The sequence below is a fragment of the Hyperoodon ampullatus genome, assembly GCF_949752795.1.
Source record: "Hyperoodon ampullatus genome assembly, chromosome: 9".
In the NCBI taxonomy this organism is placed as follows: domain Eukaryota; kingdom Metazoa; phylum Chordata; class Mammalia; order Artiodactyla; family Ziphiidae; genus Hyperoodon; species Hyperoodon ampullatus.
In genome coordinates this window covers 29,413,697-29,429,802 of record NC_136922.1, presented here as the reverse complement: position 1 = coordinate 29,429,802, position 16,106 = coordinate 29,413,697, and the positions used below count along the sequence as shown (strand labels likewise).

The window sequence follows — 16,106 nt, the reverse complement described above, 5'->3', positions numbered from 1 at the left end:
TGTAAAGCAAGTGGGTAGAAAATGACAATACACCTGAATAAAGCAAAAATGTGTTCCTTTTGATGATTTATATACACAAAAGGTAATTAACATTTTTAGCGTATGTACTTAATACTCAATAAGTCAACTTATTTGTGCAGATTTGTTTTCATGTTAATTCCTCTTGAATTCCTTTTGAATGAATTGAAATTTTTCTTCTTCTGAGTCATCATGATTAAATTCCCCTCCTTTCCATTTCATTTTATGCGTTTTCTTTCTTTTCCTTTCCCCTTCTTTCCTTCTTACATTTCTTCTTTTTTCTCCTTCCTCCCTTAGAACTTCTCTCTTCCCTTCCCTCCTTCTTTCTCACACTTCATGCACTCATTCCTTAAATAAATATGGATTGAGAAATGACTATGCAACAAACATTGTCCTGGGTACTGCGGACAAAAGATGAGTGAATGGCAAGCAGTCCCTACACTGGTTTTACCACTGTTAGTAGGTAGAGGCCATTTTTCCTGAGGTAAACTTTGTCAGTAAAATTAGGTGGGCCGCTGGTTTGAAGTATAGCCAAGGATCTGCACAGATCATGAAAGGCAGTTATAATCATTTAAATCAATAAGTTAACATGAATTCAGGATTTTAAATATAATTTGTACTATTTTATGTCTTATCAGATATTTTTGGATCCAAAACACAAGGAAATAAGTTTAAAAGTTTTGTCTCTATATTATTAGCATTTAGAAGAAATTTATTCTATGTGCATAAAGACATAAATCAACTTGTATGTATGTATATAGACATATAGATATTTTCAAGGGACAATCTGATTGATTGGTGGCAGCTGCCTAAGATGATGTATAGGTTTAGAAGGATTTAGAAGTGAAATCGGAGTTCATGGAAAAGAATGTCTCAATCTGGTAGCAGAGTTGGCTACAGGTGAAGGCAGATAAAGGAGCACAAAGCACAGGTATCTCCCATCCATGATTAATACATATCAGCAAACATGGGAAATTCATCCTTAAAAATTTCAATTTAAATATAGTGATTACAAGTCATATTAAACCATAGTACAGTAAACATTTTTCTGATTATGTGAAAGTGGACAAAAAATTCTGTTCTATCAAATTTTATACTACCCAAGTTAACACATAGGTTGGGATGATTGAAAAGGAGTAAATAGAAAGAAAAATGAAGTAGGAGTCCAAAGAAGTCAAGAATTTTATGTTGATTCCCCACTGACTCATTAATTGTACTTGAGTAAGTACCTTAACTTTTGGGGGGTTTTAGTATCTTATCCATTAAATGGGACATTACATATTTTGCAGTTGTGAGAAAGAAGTTCAATAGATTTTGTGAACATTATTTAGAAGTAGGTAATATTGCATAAATGTAGGCAAAAAATATGACTGAATACACAAAAATTTATTAACATCAAAATGCTATATTTACCATTAACAAATTACGTTGGAAGACTTCAGTGTGATAATAACTAAGGATGGAGAGAAATGGAGGTTTTACCTGTATACAGCTGTGACTTTTAAAAACAGATTGTTTTTTTTTCTCTTTCTGTTAAAGTATAACAGGTGAAGACATGGAAACTTAGAATTACTGAGAATTCTATCCTGTGCCAAGTACTTTGATAATTTAAATAGTATTTTATATATGTAGTTTTAACAATAATTTTGTCAAGTGGGTATCATTACCACCGTTTTCTTAAGAAATATAATAATTCAGCATATTCATTCAGAATTGTTTCATTCAAAAGCTTTGGAACATTTTGAGTACTATGCTAGAAGTCAAGATCAAAATTTTTGTGCCTCTGCTGAAGTTTTTGGTGTTGTGTGGCATGTATGGATTTGAACTTAGCTATTAACACACAGATAATAAGCAGTAGAGATTCAAATAAATAAATACCTTACCTATTCTGATCTTTTTAAGCGTGTGGATGTAATAATAACCAGCTCGTGACATTCTTGTAAGACTCAATCACAAATGAAATTATTACATAGACTGTAATGCATGATACAAAATGAACTATTAGTATCTGTAACAGAGCTGCTTAGACAGTTTCTAAGTGAAAACATCATTAATGAAATTTGTTTGGTCCTCTCTAATGAACATGGCCACTGTAGTGTGGAACTGTTCTGAATTCAGTTCCATCTGAACACTGAAGATAATAACCATACTTACCTGACAACTTATCTGGATTTTGTAAAAAGCACTGAGCCAAGTACTGAGCATATTTCAGTTGCTAACATAGCAGATATTCTTTTGTGTTTGTGGTTTCCAAAATTCACCTCAGTACATTTCCCTTATCTTCTATGCCTCTCGCCTTGCCTCCCCTGCTCCTCTCCCTCTTCCTCTCCCTCCCCTCCCCTCCCTTCCCCTCTCCTCCCCTCCCCTCCCCTCCCCTTCCCTTCCCTTCCCTTCCCTCCCCTTCCCTCCTCTCCCACTCCTGCTCCGCTATCAGTACTGAACACTGAGGGATTCTGGTGATAGCCCAAACACAGTTATTTCAGCAGCTGCAATAAAGTCAAGATCCCCACAGTGCCCTGTGAATAACCTTAATCATGACCTCAGAGGTTTCCTCTCTAAGAAAAGCAACTTTATTATATTTTTCAGGCGTACTGAAAATGCTTATGGGTTTGATAGAACTAAATTAAAAGGAGCTAAAACATACGGTGTTTGCTAAGTCTGATACAGGGTATTAATGGCACCTCATTATTTCATAACACCTTTTAATAAGGATTCTGAAAACTTATAAATTACATCTTATATATTATGTCAGAGATAGATAATTATGTGTGCACTGAAAGATGTAAATTTTTCAAAGTTTAACAGTATGGCAATATTAGTCATACAGATCTTAAGCCAGCTAGTTAATGTAACCTGATAAAATGCTCATGCTTTTGTTACTCCTCTACATTCTACATTAAATCAATTCAGTCATTGTGAATTTTTATTTTTCTTTGTTAACACTTATTTAATGAAGGGAAAACACAACAATTTCCATATATTTTAGTTCAAAGAAAAATGTATTTTTCCTTTAGCTCTTAACACTAAACACCAAATACTAAAGTATATTTAAATAATAAAATATATTTTGTACTATTTTTCTGGTAACCCATCTCATTCCTTTAATATTGCTTTTCATTGACTGTTATGCAAAATACATTTTGTGCATTTGAAATGCACAAATTTTATTAAAATTTATTTTACTTTTCAGGAGACCTCACTTATGTATCTCAATTTACATAACTAATTTAAATAGGATACATGGCATTTATTGGTTATGCTTGGACTTTAACATACAGATGCATTTTTTTTCTTTCTTAATATATGATTTTAGAAAATAGCAAATAGTTGATTTATTGGGATTGTAACATTTCTTCCTTGATAAATATAAAAAATAGAATTAGTATTTTTACCAAAAACTTCTTAAATAACCACTTAAAAAGAAAGATTAAGGGTAAAGAGGTTTTTTGGGGTTTTTTTTAAATTTTCATTCGACACCATATTTGTGAAGTGATACATGGACAGTTTGAAGGAAATTCTGCACTGTCTCTTGAGTAAATAATATTCAGCTGTGACCGATGGACAATAATTCCTTTCAAAGACCTCTTGTGATGCTCAAAACCACATGAATGAGGCCTTGAGTGTTTTTTGCAGCCATCAGGACTTCAACATAGAATTGTAGCCAAAATAAGAACTGACCTGAACATTTATAGAAAAGTAAACTAACAACCTGCTTGAGTGCTCTCCGTGGTTTCTAGAACCCAAGTTTACCCTTTTCCTACTGGTTTTAGTGTTTTCTCTAAATGTCCTCTGCAAGTAAATCTCCTTTAAACAAACCATCTGGGAGGAAGTGCTGTCTTCTTGGTATTAGATTCAGATGCAAGAATACAATAGGAAAAGCAGGACAAAGACACTTGTTGTTTTTATGTATCTTGAGAGTAGGTCATTTTTAAGTCCGGTTAAGATGGTCAACATGGTACAGCCACCCGGCAAGTCAGGATATGCCACTTGATGGAACCTACATAGTTCCTGTGTCACTAAGTGTAGCATTATACAGAAAGTATTCCCCATTCTCGCAGGCAGCTGGGAAGATACAAACCATCATTTCTCACAGCTCAATTTTGCATCATACATATATATTAAATCAGCTGCTGGGATTTGAGCAACTAGTCCACAATAAAAGGACTTTGTGGTAAGAGGGAATCTACAGCCTAAGACATGTATAGTCTCTCTCTTTCTTCATATATACATAGATGGAGAGAAAAAGAGAGAGAGAATACAAATGTGCCTTAGGCTGCTAATAATGGCATTTCTGACAATAAGATTACTCTAAACGTATTTTTTTCCAGAAGTGAATATGCAGGATATATATACTACCATTGCCTTCTTTTCTTGGTGTTGTAAGTTCTAAACATTTACATTGTTATGATATTTTTATATTAGAGGAGTGAAATGCTCATGAACTTTTCCATTGTTGTTACTTGAGAGTTGTAATTTGAAAAAAAATTACATGATATATATTATTGTACAGATACCCTCAATAAGGACATAAATGCAATCCAGATATCTCTATTCTGACTGCTATTAGCCGCATTTACTTTTATTTTTGATATTTTTCTGGTGCTTAAAATCCACTTTGTATTCACAATAACATTTCTATTGAGGGATTAACTTCCTTGACCCTGTTTTGCAAATGAAAACTGAATACATGCTAAGCTGGTAAAAGAATCTGTTTCGAATCAATAGCTCTCTGAATCTTCTTTGTTTATCCTACTAAACCATCTCTCTTTGTACTAAGTTTCAGTAAAACCAAATGGCAACCGTATGACTATTAGAAATATTTTGAACATCGTTGGAAATCAAAATTTCAACCATCTGAGATGAACAAAAAGAACCAGATTCTCATAAAATTGCTCATGTTGGATACATTTCAAAGTGCAATATCTTGCACCTGAATTTTGGGACATTTTTGCAGTTCTTGAGAGATTTATTTTTATATTTTTGTCCTTAGTTGTTATTCATTTTTAACATATATATTATTACATGCCTGTCAAATTTATCATGACTCAAATTGCAGGACCTCAACAACACTAATTTTTGCCAAGTGAATGCAACTGAGAATTTGAAGCTACACATTCATCTGAAGTTACAGTACAGTCTAAAATGCATGTTAGTCCTTGAATTTCATTTACTTTTTCAAAGGTCAAAGTTGACATCAACTTAATTTTTTAAATTTTATTTTAGGGACTTCAAGGCATGTTAAAACTCTAAATGGATAATTAGAATTACCTTCTGATTCTATAAAATTCATAAGGTTTCATTAAATCTCAAAACCCTGATGTTTAATTGTTGGGAGATAATTTTTCATGGATCCCTCACACTTCTGCACATCTGATGAACAGAGGCACTCTTAAGCAAAAGGATACTTTCAAAATAACCTTGAGAAGTAGAGACAGTGTCTCCCGCAGAGCAAAGGTCAGTTATGCTCACCTGCAAGTACAATGAACATAACATCTTCCTCAAAATGTAATGGCCAGGATGCTTATGCCTAGTATATAAACTGTTCAGGTTCCCTCAACCCAGGGCCCTCTTCTCACTGCCCAGTGGGAATTGGTGCTTGGGTAACTGGCATGAGAAATGCTGATACTTTGACTACTGATATTTCTGTAAATAATAAAGTCATTTATCTCTGATTCAGGAGCTGTATATCTTCTGCCAGCATCTGCAAAACTGTGTCAGGGTAGCTGGTTATCTTACAAGTAGAGCAGAATCATAGACCCTTTACTGCTCCTGAAAATATTGATTATAAGTTTTTGTGGGCACCCTAGATGACCTCACAAATGAAAGACTGTGGTCACTTTATTCATTTTTAAGTATGATTCCATGATGAAATTTGATGATACTTTAGGTATATAGACAACTGATTCCTGATGAGAGCAAGTGAAAGACTTCTTATTAAATGTCACAGAAATGAGCACTCAAATTTTCATGTGCATTCATGTGTGTATGTTTATTTCAGTTTGGAGGTAAATAACAGGCAAACTGATAACAGTTTAAATTCAATATTCAAAGAATACTAGTAATAATGATAGCTAACATCTATTGAAGCTTACTATGTATACTAGGTATTATTCTAAATCATTTCTTTTATTAACTCATTTATGTAACTCCTTTTTGGTTATAAGATACACATTTACTTTCAAAGGATGTAGTTCCAGCTTACCTAAGTGATACACCACAATTCTGCCACAGCTATTGAGAAACAGTTGCTGTACTTGCTGTTTGACTGTGACAATGATTCATACCATCTACCACTTTGATAAAAAGAGTGATTATAAGTTTATAATTTATAGTCCTTACTGTTGGAGGACTGGAAGTTTTTGAAAATTCTAATGAACAAAATATAACTCGCCTTTGTAACAGGAATGAGCACAGATTAATATTCAAAACCAGTTTTATTAAATCCACCTCTCATTACCACCAATTATGGGCTTAACCTCTTTTAACTGTACTTAAGAAGAAATGAACAATTCATAATAGACTTCTTGCCCAAGTCATGGCACAGTGTGTGGAATGGTGTGAGAGTTAAGTGGACGTGAAAATATTCTAACCAATAAATGATTGATTATTTAAAGAATAAGATGTTATTCTTCCGTTAATAAGTGCTAGGCATCATACTATGTACTTTACACGGATATGTCATTAATACCAATTTTAGTTGAAGAAACTGAGGCTCAGAAGTCCTAAATAACTTTCTTGTAGTCACATAGCAAATGGAAAATGATGCTTTAATAATTCTAACCCCTGTCTGACTGATTTTTAAAGCATCAGATTAGTATAGGTAACTACCTTCATGGTATTTCTGTTTTATCATTTTGATTTTATTACTTTTATTCTATGTTTTTCTTAAATTCTTCAAGAATACCTTTTCAAATGTAAATACATACCTAAGAATAAGTAACATTTTCATTAAATATTAATGAATATAAACTAATTTTTAAATTCTAAAGTTTAAACTTTTAACTGTATTCAGAAATTATTTCTAAAATTAATATATGTGTATACATAATATATATACATATAAATGTGTGTGTAATCCACATATATTATAAATATGGAGTATATGTGTAAATGGATTATTGTAAATGGTTAAAGAGCCTCCATTTATTAGAATATATGCTAAGAGAACATTTTATATTATTAATTAATTATATAATAACATTTAGTACTTTGGACATTAAGGATTTCAACCAAAATTTTTTTACTTTTGATATTAACAAGGCAGAGGGTAGAAAAGAGGTATATATGAATTTTAAGAAAGCATTTCTCTAGGGCTTCCCTGGTGGCGCAGTGGTTGAGAGTCCGCCTGCCGATGTAGGGGACACCGATTCGTGCCCCGGAGCAGCTGGGCCCGTGAGCCATGGCCGCTGAGCCTGTGCTCTGCAACGGGAGAGGGCACAACAGTGAGAGGCCCACGTACCGCAAAAGAAAAAAAAACATTCCTCTAAAATCTGGATTTCATTTTTTTTCTCCTTCCTTAGAGCTACATCTCATATGTGATTAAAGATGCAATTCATCTCCCTTATTTGAGTATTAAATTCATTCATGATAAATGCATATATGTGAGAATTAATATGCCAGCTAATTCTGTCCACAATAAATCTCTTTAGATTGTAAATCTACCTACTTGGTGTAAACCATTGACTTAGTTGCTTTAAGGCATGAGCACTAAGTATTCAACAACCTTGCATAATATTGGAAACCACAGAATGTCATTATTGAAATCAGAGTAAGGTTTTTGACTACATAATAGTTCTGATCTGGCAGGAAAAAATATTCAGGTTGGTTTCGCGTAGTATTTTACAATTGTTTGCATTCATTTGAATATGAGATGAAGAAAGGTTATGCTAAGTACATATTGTATGGACCACCCACAGTCAAATAACTCCAGTGAGTGGTACAAATGTAATAATTAATTAGATCGATAGCACAATGTAAAATAAAATATAAGCCAAAAGTAGACATTATCAACTTCTCTGGTCCATATGACATTTCAAAGTGAAATTGCTCAAAGCTCCTTTAAATAGTAGAAGAGAATCACATTGGCTAACTTTTGCTAATACCATGGTCTGTAGTGCTTAGGCATATAATTTTGACCATGTTTGAAGGTTTCAAGTAATTTGAAAGAAAAATGTTTATAGAATCTTAATCAGTATTTCTAGAACTTCAAAACAGATAGTCAATCCAGAGGTGAAAAACCAGTCAAATGGGATGCTTAATTGAAATGAGCATTTAAGTAAAATGTTTTGGTATCCTTGGGCAGGAGTCTTCATTTAGTCTATCACATCGTTGAAACCAAGTTAGAATTTATTTTCTAATTGTCATGGATTTGAAGATGATATACTTCAAGTAATATGAATAGACTCAGATACTTAAATAACTAGCCATGAAGTAATGCCATCTTAGTTGTCCTAGTTGAATCAGTATGTTTAAAAAAATTCTCTGAAATCAAAACAAAACAAAACATTGAAGTGGAAAGGTTCATTGGTTTGATTATACCATCATTCTTCTTAAAAAGGAAGGGGAAAATGTCTCCCCAGATGGACAGAACAGGCTACTCACTATTTCATCAGGTGGATATTAAAAAGTTCCAAGTCACAAATTCAACATTAGATGGCTAAGACTATGAATAGGACACAGTTAAGTCTTAGTTCTATTAGACATGCCTCTTTGAAGAAGAGATTTCTGACATCCTTTAGTGAATGCTGAGGTATTAGGAAGACATGATTATGGATGATCTGATCACAGCTGTAATAGCACAGTGTTAAAAGAAAAAAAGACAAAACATTATTGCTAGGTAAGCATGGAACAGCTTAAATACAGAGAGGGATGAAGTGATTGATGGGAACAATCTCAAGGATTACTGCTTTGGCACGAAGATTCTCCTATTCAGCCAGCTTGCCAAATAAATTGACCAGAGAAAAAGAAAGTCAACAGATTAACTTCAGGAATTAAGCTTATTAATGGATTTTCATGCAGAAATGCATCCACCCACCATGATAGGAAAAGGCTTCCTTTGCTTTCCCAGCTGCTACATTATACATTAAAATATTTCAACATAAATTGCTGATGGGATAGAGACTTTTTTCCTTTTTAAATGAATGTTCACTGACCTGAGGCAATGTTGTACTATATCCATTAATGTTGAGCTGATTTATATTTGAACTAGAACAAGTTGTTTGATTTAATCATGAACTGAATATAGTTAAATATAGATTGTTCATCTTCACAGCCTTCTCTCCTCTTTTCTCTTCTTTTATTTAGAGTAAAATTTCACTGCTCCATCCATAATTTAAGAACATGCAAGGAGGTAATTGGAATTGGAGGTAAATTACATTCTTTTATAGAAAGTGTAATTATCAGAAGTTAGTTAAAAACACCTCTATTCTGTTTTAATTTTCATACATGGAGCAGTTGTTTTGACAGATGGATGGACTTTATTTTTGTAACTGTCCGGGAAAAGTCTTTGTAACACAGTCTAATCAGTGCTGCATATTTGTAATGTTTGTTTTTGAATCACTGTGCATTTGGCTTCTATATCCTTTTCTGGGGGTAGACATTTTCTTTCTAAGTTATTTTTCCAGGCTAATATCTCTGTGTGTAATTCCTCTCTACATTTGACCTGAAGGCGCTAGAAACTCTTAAAAAATAAGTGTAAATGGTTTGTCACTAAGGATGATGAATCATCGCTCGTCACGTGTGGCCTTAGGTTTGCTGGTTTATAACTGCCTTTACTTTTACTACTAGGCTAAGTTAACAATTTATAATGCTGTTGTTCTGGAGTACATTTCAGTAAAATAAGAGGTCACTGTGGTTGCCTGACTCTCGGGAAGCCAACTCGTGGCTAAACTTGTCTGTGTGTATCAACTTAAATTCCAAAAAGGATCCAGGTTTGAAAAATGAATTCATTTTCAACTGATTACATTCTCTTTATTACGTTGTAAATCCACCAGTGCCGAGCAAAGCAGTGCAGTAGTTGAATGCCAAAAAGTACATTACATTCTGAGTTTTAAGAATCATCATGGTTCAAGCAAAGGTCAGAAACACTCTTCTTCTGTCTCCCTAGAGCAGAAATGTGTGAAGTGTGTTTCCTTTTTCTGCCATGCTTCCTTTTTTTTTTAGAGGAATGTCCAGGCTGCTTCCAAATAAAATGAATATCCCGTTTTGGAACACTCAAAAACCTTGGCAGCAACAAGCTGGAGAATGAAGGCAAATGAATGACAGGGGTTGATACTCTTTTATGTAGGTTTTCTATTTAAAGAACAGTTATTACTCACAATGTCTCTTTCAAGTTTTGGGTTCTTCTCTGTGCAGTTCTTTTAATTCACTGTTTCTTCCTAAATTGTTATTGATGAGTTTCCTTGCAGCTATTTTAAACCAATTTTGAAAGTATTTCATTCAATTTCTTTGTTTCAGTTCAAGTGTCTTAACATACTCTCTAAACCCCAGAAATTTCTCTCCATTCTATTTGCATCAATCTTCACTTCAAAATAATGTTGAGCTAGCCCTGAGGCACAGAGACAGTACAACCTGCTGCCACCTGGGAAAGTTCACTGGGAAAATCATTCCAGGCCTCAGGCCAGTAGGCTGGGTCTGGCTGCTTTGTAGGACAGATAGAATCCTTATCAACATTCTCAGTAGAACCCTTTTCCAGGTTTCACAACTATAGTCCTGTGATTTTTTCCAGCAGCTCTGTAGAGGAATAGTTGTCATATTAGAGTGGTGCTTCTTTGACAGTTAATAGAGAACAAAATAAAATTAGGATATTCAGTGTGGCTCAATCCCCTAGTTCTCAAGAATCCTGAGAATTTTTCAGTCAATAATTATTGCTAATCAGTTACCCAATCTATGAGATAAGAACCCACAGATTCTATAATCTTAGAATTCATAACAGTTGCAGAAGTGACATAGCCTTCATTTGTATGCACAAGTATCTTTGCTCATGAAATATTTCCTTCCTTTTTTTTCCTTTATTGCAGAGAACTAGGATCTATTCTCAAATTTCTAGGATGCCCTTAGGTGTTAGTAATGAGATTAGAGAAATTGGGTTTGTATTTTAAATTGCCTGCATATCTTTATAGGTATGACTGTGGGCAAACTAAAACCCTGTTCTTTTCTAAAATGAATGATACATCCATCTGAGTGTGCCACTACTCTTTATTAGAATATCCGTTTGCTTACCAATATGTGTGTGCACATCCAGTTTCTTAATTTCAACATATGGTGCTGGAACTGGTTGTTTATAATCTTGAATGCTATAATATTGAGTCCATAGTCATGGATAGCTGTCTTTACGTAAGAGCAGAGTATGTGACCACCTACACGTTTCAAAGAAAGAGGTGCCATAAAACATTTTCCTGAAAATGACTTACTTCCAAAGGACTGCATTTTCTTAAGAGTACAAGGTAAGTCCTTTGGGTAAGACTCATGAATGTCTTACTTGTAAATGAGTTTATCAGATGTTTCCCTGTCCACAGCCTCTTTCCTCTGCCCAAGAATCCATGCCCTATCCTCTTGGGGAAGGAGGAGAAACTGCTACAGAATGGGGAGTTTGTGACTAAAAGTCTTGGAAGTTAGGTTATATCTGAGCTTATCTAAGGTTATGTCTAAGGTGTAGCGTGTTGAAAGTGGTACATGGATAAGATGCATGTACTCTTTAAGCTAGGAAATTTTTCTTCATAGAAACTTGCAAAATCAGTTGATTTCAGTGTTTCATTTTCTATGTTATAATACCTTGCCAGACAAAAGAAGGATTCAGGATCTAAGTAGCAAAACAGTGGGAGAAATTAGATATGTATTTTAGTTACTCCCCTAAACTACTCAGCATATGATAAGAAAGCATGAGGAGTCGTAACTGGCAAGTTTCATATTTTTCCTTAAAAAGATGTAATTCACCTTTGGGATGATATGTTTGTAGGTCATCCTCAGATGTCATCCTAGAAAAATCAGTGATGATGGAAAGCAAGTATTTGAATTTACATAACAATTACTCTTCTCAGATTTGGTCTGCTCTTTACTTTATGGAGGCAATAAAGTTAATAACAAAATCATCAGCTACAATCACAGAATACAAGTATCATGTGGAAATGTACTTAAATAATTGTAACACCTCAGTTATAAACACCAACGGACGACATAAGTCTAAATGTATTCTGAGCTTTTACTTGAAGAGTCGCATGTAGAGAGTGACTTTGGCAGTGTTACACACTTAGAGGCGCAAGGACAAACCCAATCCACCATTATGTTTGCCAGCATTACTTGCAGTATAGTCTGCTTTTGATCTTCATCTGCATTTTTAGTTACATATTTGGCTCTTATTTATAAATGTTTAATAGGCAAAAACACAAAACTATGTGTATAAGAAAGTCTATGATCAATAACAATAATTTTCAATGTAATTATTATTTACCATATGAATACTCAATTGGATATTAAAAAATATGTATTGTATATTCCATGACAAACTCATATTTTCCACTTAAAATTTCTATTTAATTTTTAAGATGTTCTGTATGGTTAATAGACCATAACATTTTATTTGAAAATATTTTGATAGTTTGAATTTCTCTTTTCATTGTTTTATTTTTACAGTATTGATATGGACTCACCTATTTAAAAACAGTTGGCAAAAATTATGTCTTTTCTGCTCTGGATTTCTTTGGCAATAAAATTATCTAGTTTATATTTTGACTGTCTGATTTTTTCCCCTAAATCTTTCCTTAACAGGAACAAAAGGCTAAGATTCCTATTTGTTTGTAGAACTACATTTTCTTTCACAGGATCTATAGATATAATAGAGTATATAGAAAAAATATAAAGAGCTCTGTCCATTTATCTCTTAGGTGACATTTTATTTGGGTAATAAAATGGCAGGAATGTCTAAACTTCTATAAATAATAATAAGATATCACTATAATTCCCTCTTATAAGTAACTGTTTTTTACCTGGGGGAATCCATGACTCATTGGGCAGGGGATCCACGTATGGGTTTAGGATGTACGTGAACTGCATGAAAATATTTATTAATTATAGCCACTCTAATAAAGACCCTTCAGCCTATAGACATCCCAGACTCTAACACCTTCTCTATCTCATCTTATACCCAAATTGTCTTTGGGGGTTAAACGACTTTTTCAAGAGAAGGAGGTTTTGTCTTCTTAGGGTCTATAAAGCTCACTAGTAAGAAGCACTGCTGAAGTTCAAAGTCAGTTACCCATCATTATGAGTTACTAATGATGTTTCAAATTCATATTTAATAGAAGGTTGTATTACCTTTTATTTTTGATTTACTTTTCCAAAATTAAACTCAGAGCTGACTTTTGAAATTTTCACCATTGTTATGATTTAAATAATTCATTAATTAGCCATATAATTTGCTGTTTCCCTCATTTCTAGAAAAGTCACATATGATAATTGGTTATCTATAACTTTATTCCACTTTTGTATAAATAAATTATAGTTTTAATAAAAACATTAAAGAGAATATTGTATTTTGCCCCCCCAAAAATAAGAACTTCTATATTTCATGTAATAATGCAAGCAAACACCTTCTGTATTTCATATAATAATGTGAGCAAACAATAGAATAATAAGCCCTAAAAATTATGTGAAAGGACACAGAAGAAATCTGTTCAAACATGCCTAGCACCCTAGAGGATACTTCAGCCATGCTGACCACTAGAACTCACTGGTTTTCCTTTTGTTTTACAGAAAGAATGTGCTAATTTCATCAAGGTGCTTAAGGCTTATAATCAGACTCACTTGTACGCCTGTGGAACGGGGGCTTTTCATCCGGTTTGCACCTACGTTGAAATTGGACATCATCCTGAGGTAAAGCTGGCTTTTAAAAAACGGTGTTTGTCCATGACCCCTTCCTATTCAAATGCTTCATTACTAATTTCTTCAGTTCATTTAGCTTCTAGTTGCTATTCATTGGGACCTACTTTGAATTCAGATGCCGTTATTAATTTTAATCTGTGAATGCAAAAAGAATGAGACCATCAGTTAACAATAACTGTGGAACAGGAGGAAGGACGGAAGAAAGCATTTGCTTTCGCTCCAGATTACAGAGTCCAATCCATTTTGCATGTGCAGCAGATGTCAGCAGGCTGAATGTGTACTGTTTTCTCCTTCATTTGTATATTGCCAGCTTTCCCCTCCATTTCCATCCTTAGCCAGAAGTGTCTGCCACCGCAGTTGTTTTCTTCTGCCCAGGGATTAAGAAAGGATGCCATACATGTGCACAATGATCTGATCTCATGTGTGACCTGAATTACTCACATTTATGTTCTTGCTTAGCTAGGCTTTGCTTTTATATTTTGGGCTCTTATTTTGTCAGTATAAAAAAGAGAAAAAAATGTTTATTTGTCTATTACTCCTACAAGATGTTTTAGTGAGAAAATTTAGTGAGGAAATTAAAGTTAGGTAAATTTAAGTACAACTTGCAATTAGGGATGTATTTAAAGGAAACGTTACTAGTAGGAAAGCAGTTCCATGAATTGGATTTATCAATAGCCTTAAATTATAAGCCCTTTTATAATTTTTGGCACAAAATCCTAAGAAGAACAAAAGTGTTCATGTGGTGAGAAAATCATTTGTGACAGAATTTTCTTTCAAACTGGAATTTAGAAATACTCAACAGATAAAGAATTTGTTCCCACAGTATTTCTGGAATCCTAAAGATAAAATATAATTTACATGTTAGCCACTTCTTTATAACTTAAACTCTACAGCCTTTCTCTATATTTTCTTAATGGGTACAAAAGTGTTACAAATATGTTCTTTCAACCCAAAGACCTAGAAATCAAAACAGTTTGTGTTGTGCCTTCTTTGTATAAGAAGACACCTTCGAGGCTATGTGGTTTCTAGACTGAACACAATTATTATGACTTTCCTGGTGATCCTGGGAAGATAAAAACCCTTTACCAAGGTCTCACCGGCATAGACATTTGTCCTCATCAGCCTCTTCTCCCACTGCATCCTTCTTCCTTCCTTTACAAGTATGCATACTGTTCTTGCTGACATACCCAAGAGTTTTAAGTAAAAATTAACTTTAAGGAAGGGCAGTTCCACTTAAACTACTTGTTTCATATTGATGAAATTAGGAATAATTTCCTGCACACGGTCCTGGAGACTTTGCATACTTAACTTTTCAGTAACTTCTGGATAAATCTTTCCCTCTTTCTTTCCTTCTCAGCTATTTCCTATAGTCAGGCACCCTAAAATTGGGTCTCACTTCTCTGTTTACTGGAGACAGCTCTGGAGAACTTTCCCCATGTCGTATTGCACTTTTTACATCTGCCAGGCATCATGCTGTATAAGACAGTGGGGTCCGGACAGCTGAGCTCCAAGCACAGGTTGGTGGAAAAGAGATGGGCTTTAGGGACAGATCTGGCTTCTGATCATGTTCGACAACTTACTAGCTGTGGAACACTGGAAAAATTACTTAACCTCTCTGAGACTCTGTCTCATAATATGTAAAAACAAAACAAACCTCTGTGATTCTCAGTGTCCATATGTTTCAAATGAGAAATTGACTTATTACCTCCAACTGCCTTCCAACCCTCCCAGCGGGGCGTGACCCACTGACATTTTTTGCTGTAGAAACTCAGGGAGTTCTAATCCCATCATTGTTAAAGGCAGGTCACCTGGCCTCACACTGCAGGGCTTTGGTCCAACCTCAGTTCAGTACTGGATGCTTGATAAGAAGCAAGCTACTAACTTTCTTTGTGTCTTTGTTTCTACTCTAGAAAGTGGTAATGAGAATGGTCTCTACCTCATACAGTTGTTGTAAGAGTTTAACGTTGTCTAATAGGTAGTAGATACTGAAAAAAAATGTAGATTATCATTTTTAAAATAGAAATATGTATCTCAGGCTGAAAGGGGTTTCAGGTTTTATGGTGATAATTATCACCTTGCTGTTAAATGTACCTCATTCATCAGAGGTTGTATGTTACTGCACTGGGCTCTCATTGCTGCCAGGTCATTCTGTACTTAGCTTAATTTCCTCCATTTTTAAATTTGAAGCTTAGATGATCTTGGTGGCCATT

General features: G+C 34.2%; 1 protein-coding gene across 2 annotated transcripts in view; it reads left to right on the top strand.

Moving 5' to 3' along the window:
• SEMA3A (semaphorin 3A) overlaps positions 1 to 16,106 on the top strand; it is a gene marked incomplete at its 3' end in the record, with an annotated part of 509,152 nt that overhangs the window by 350,540 nt on the left and 142,506 nt on the right. For both annotated transcript variants that reach the window (XM_079710965.1, XM_079710966.1), the window contains one exon: positions 13,768 to 13,887. In XM_079710965.1, the coding sequence (XP_079567091.1) occupies positions 13,768 to 13,887 (120 nt within the window). The remainder of the gene's footprint in view (positions 1 to 13,767; positions 13,888 to 16,106) is intronic.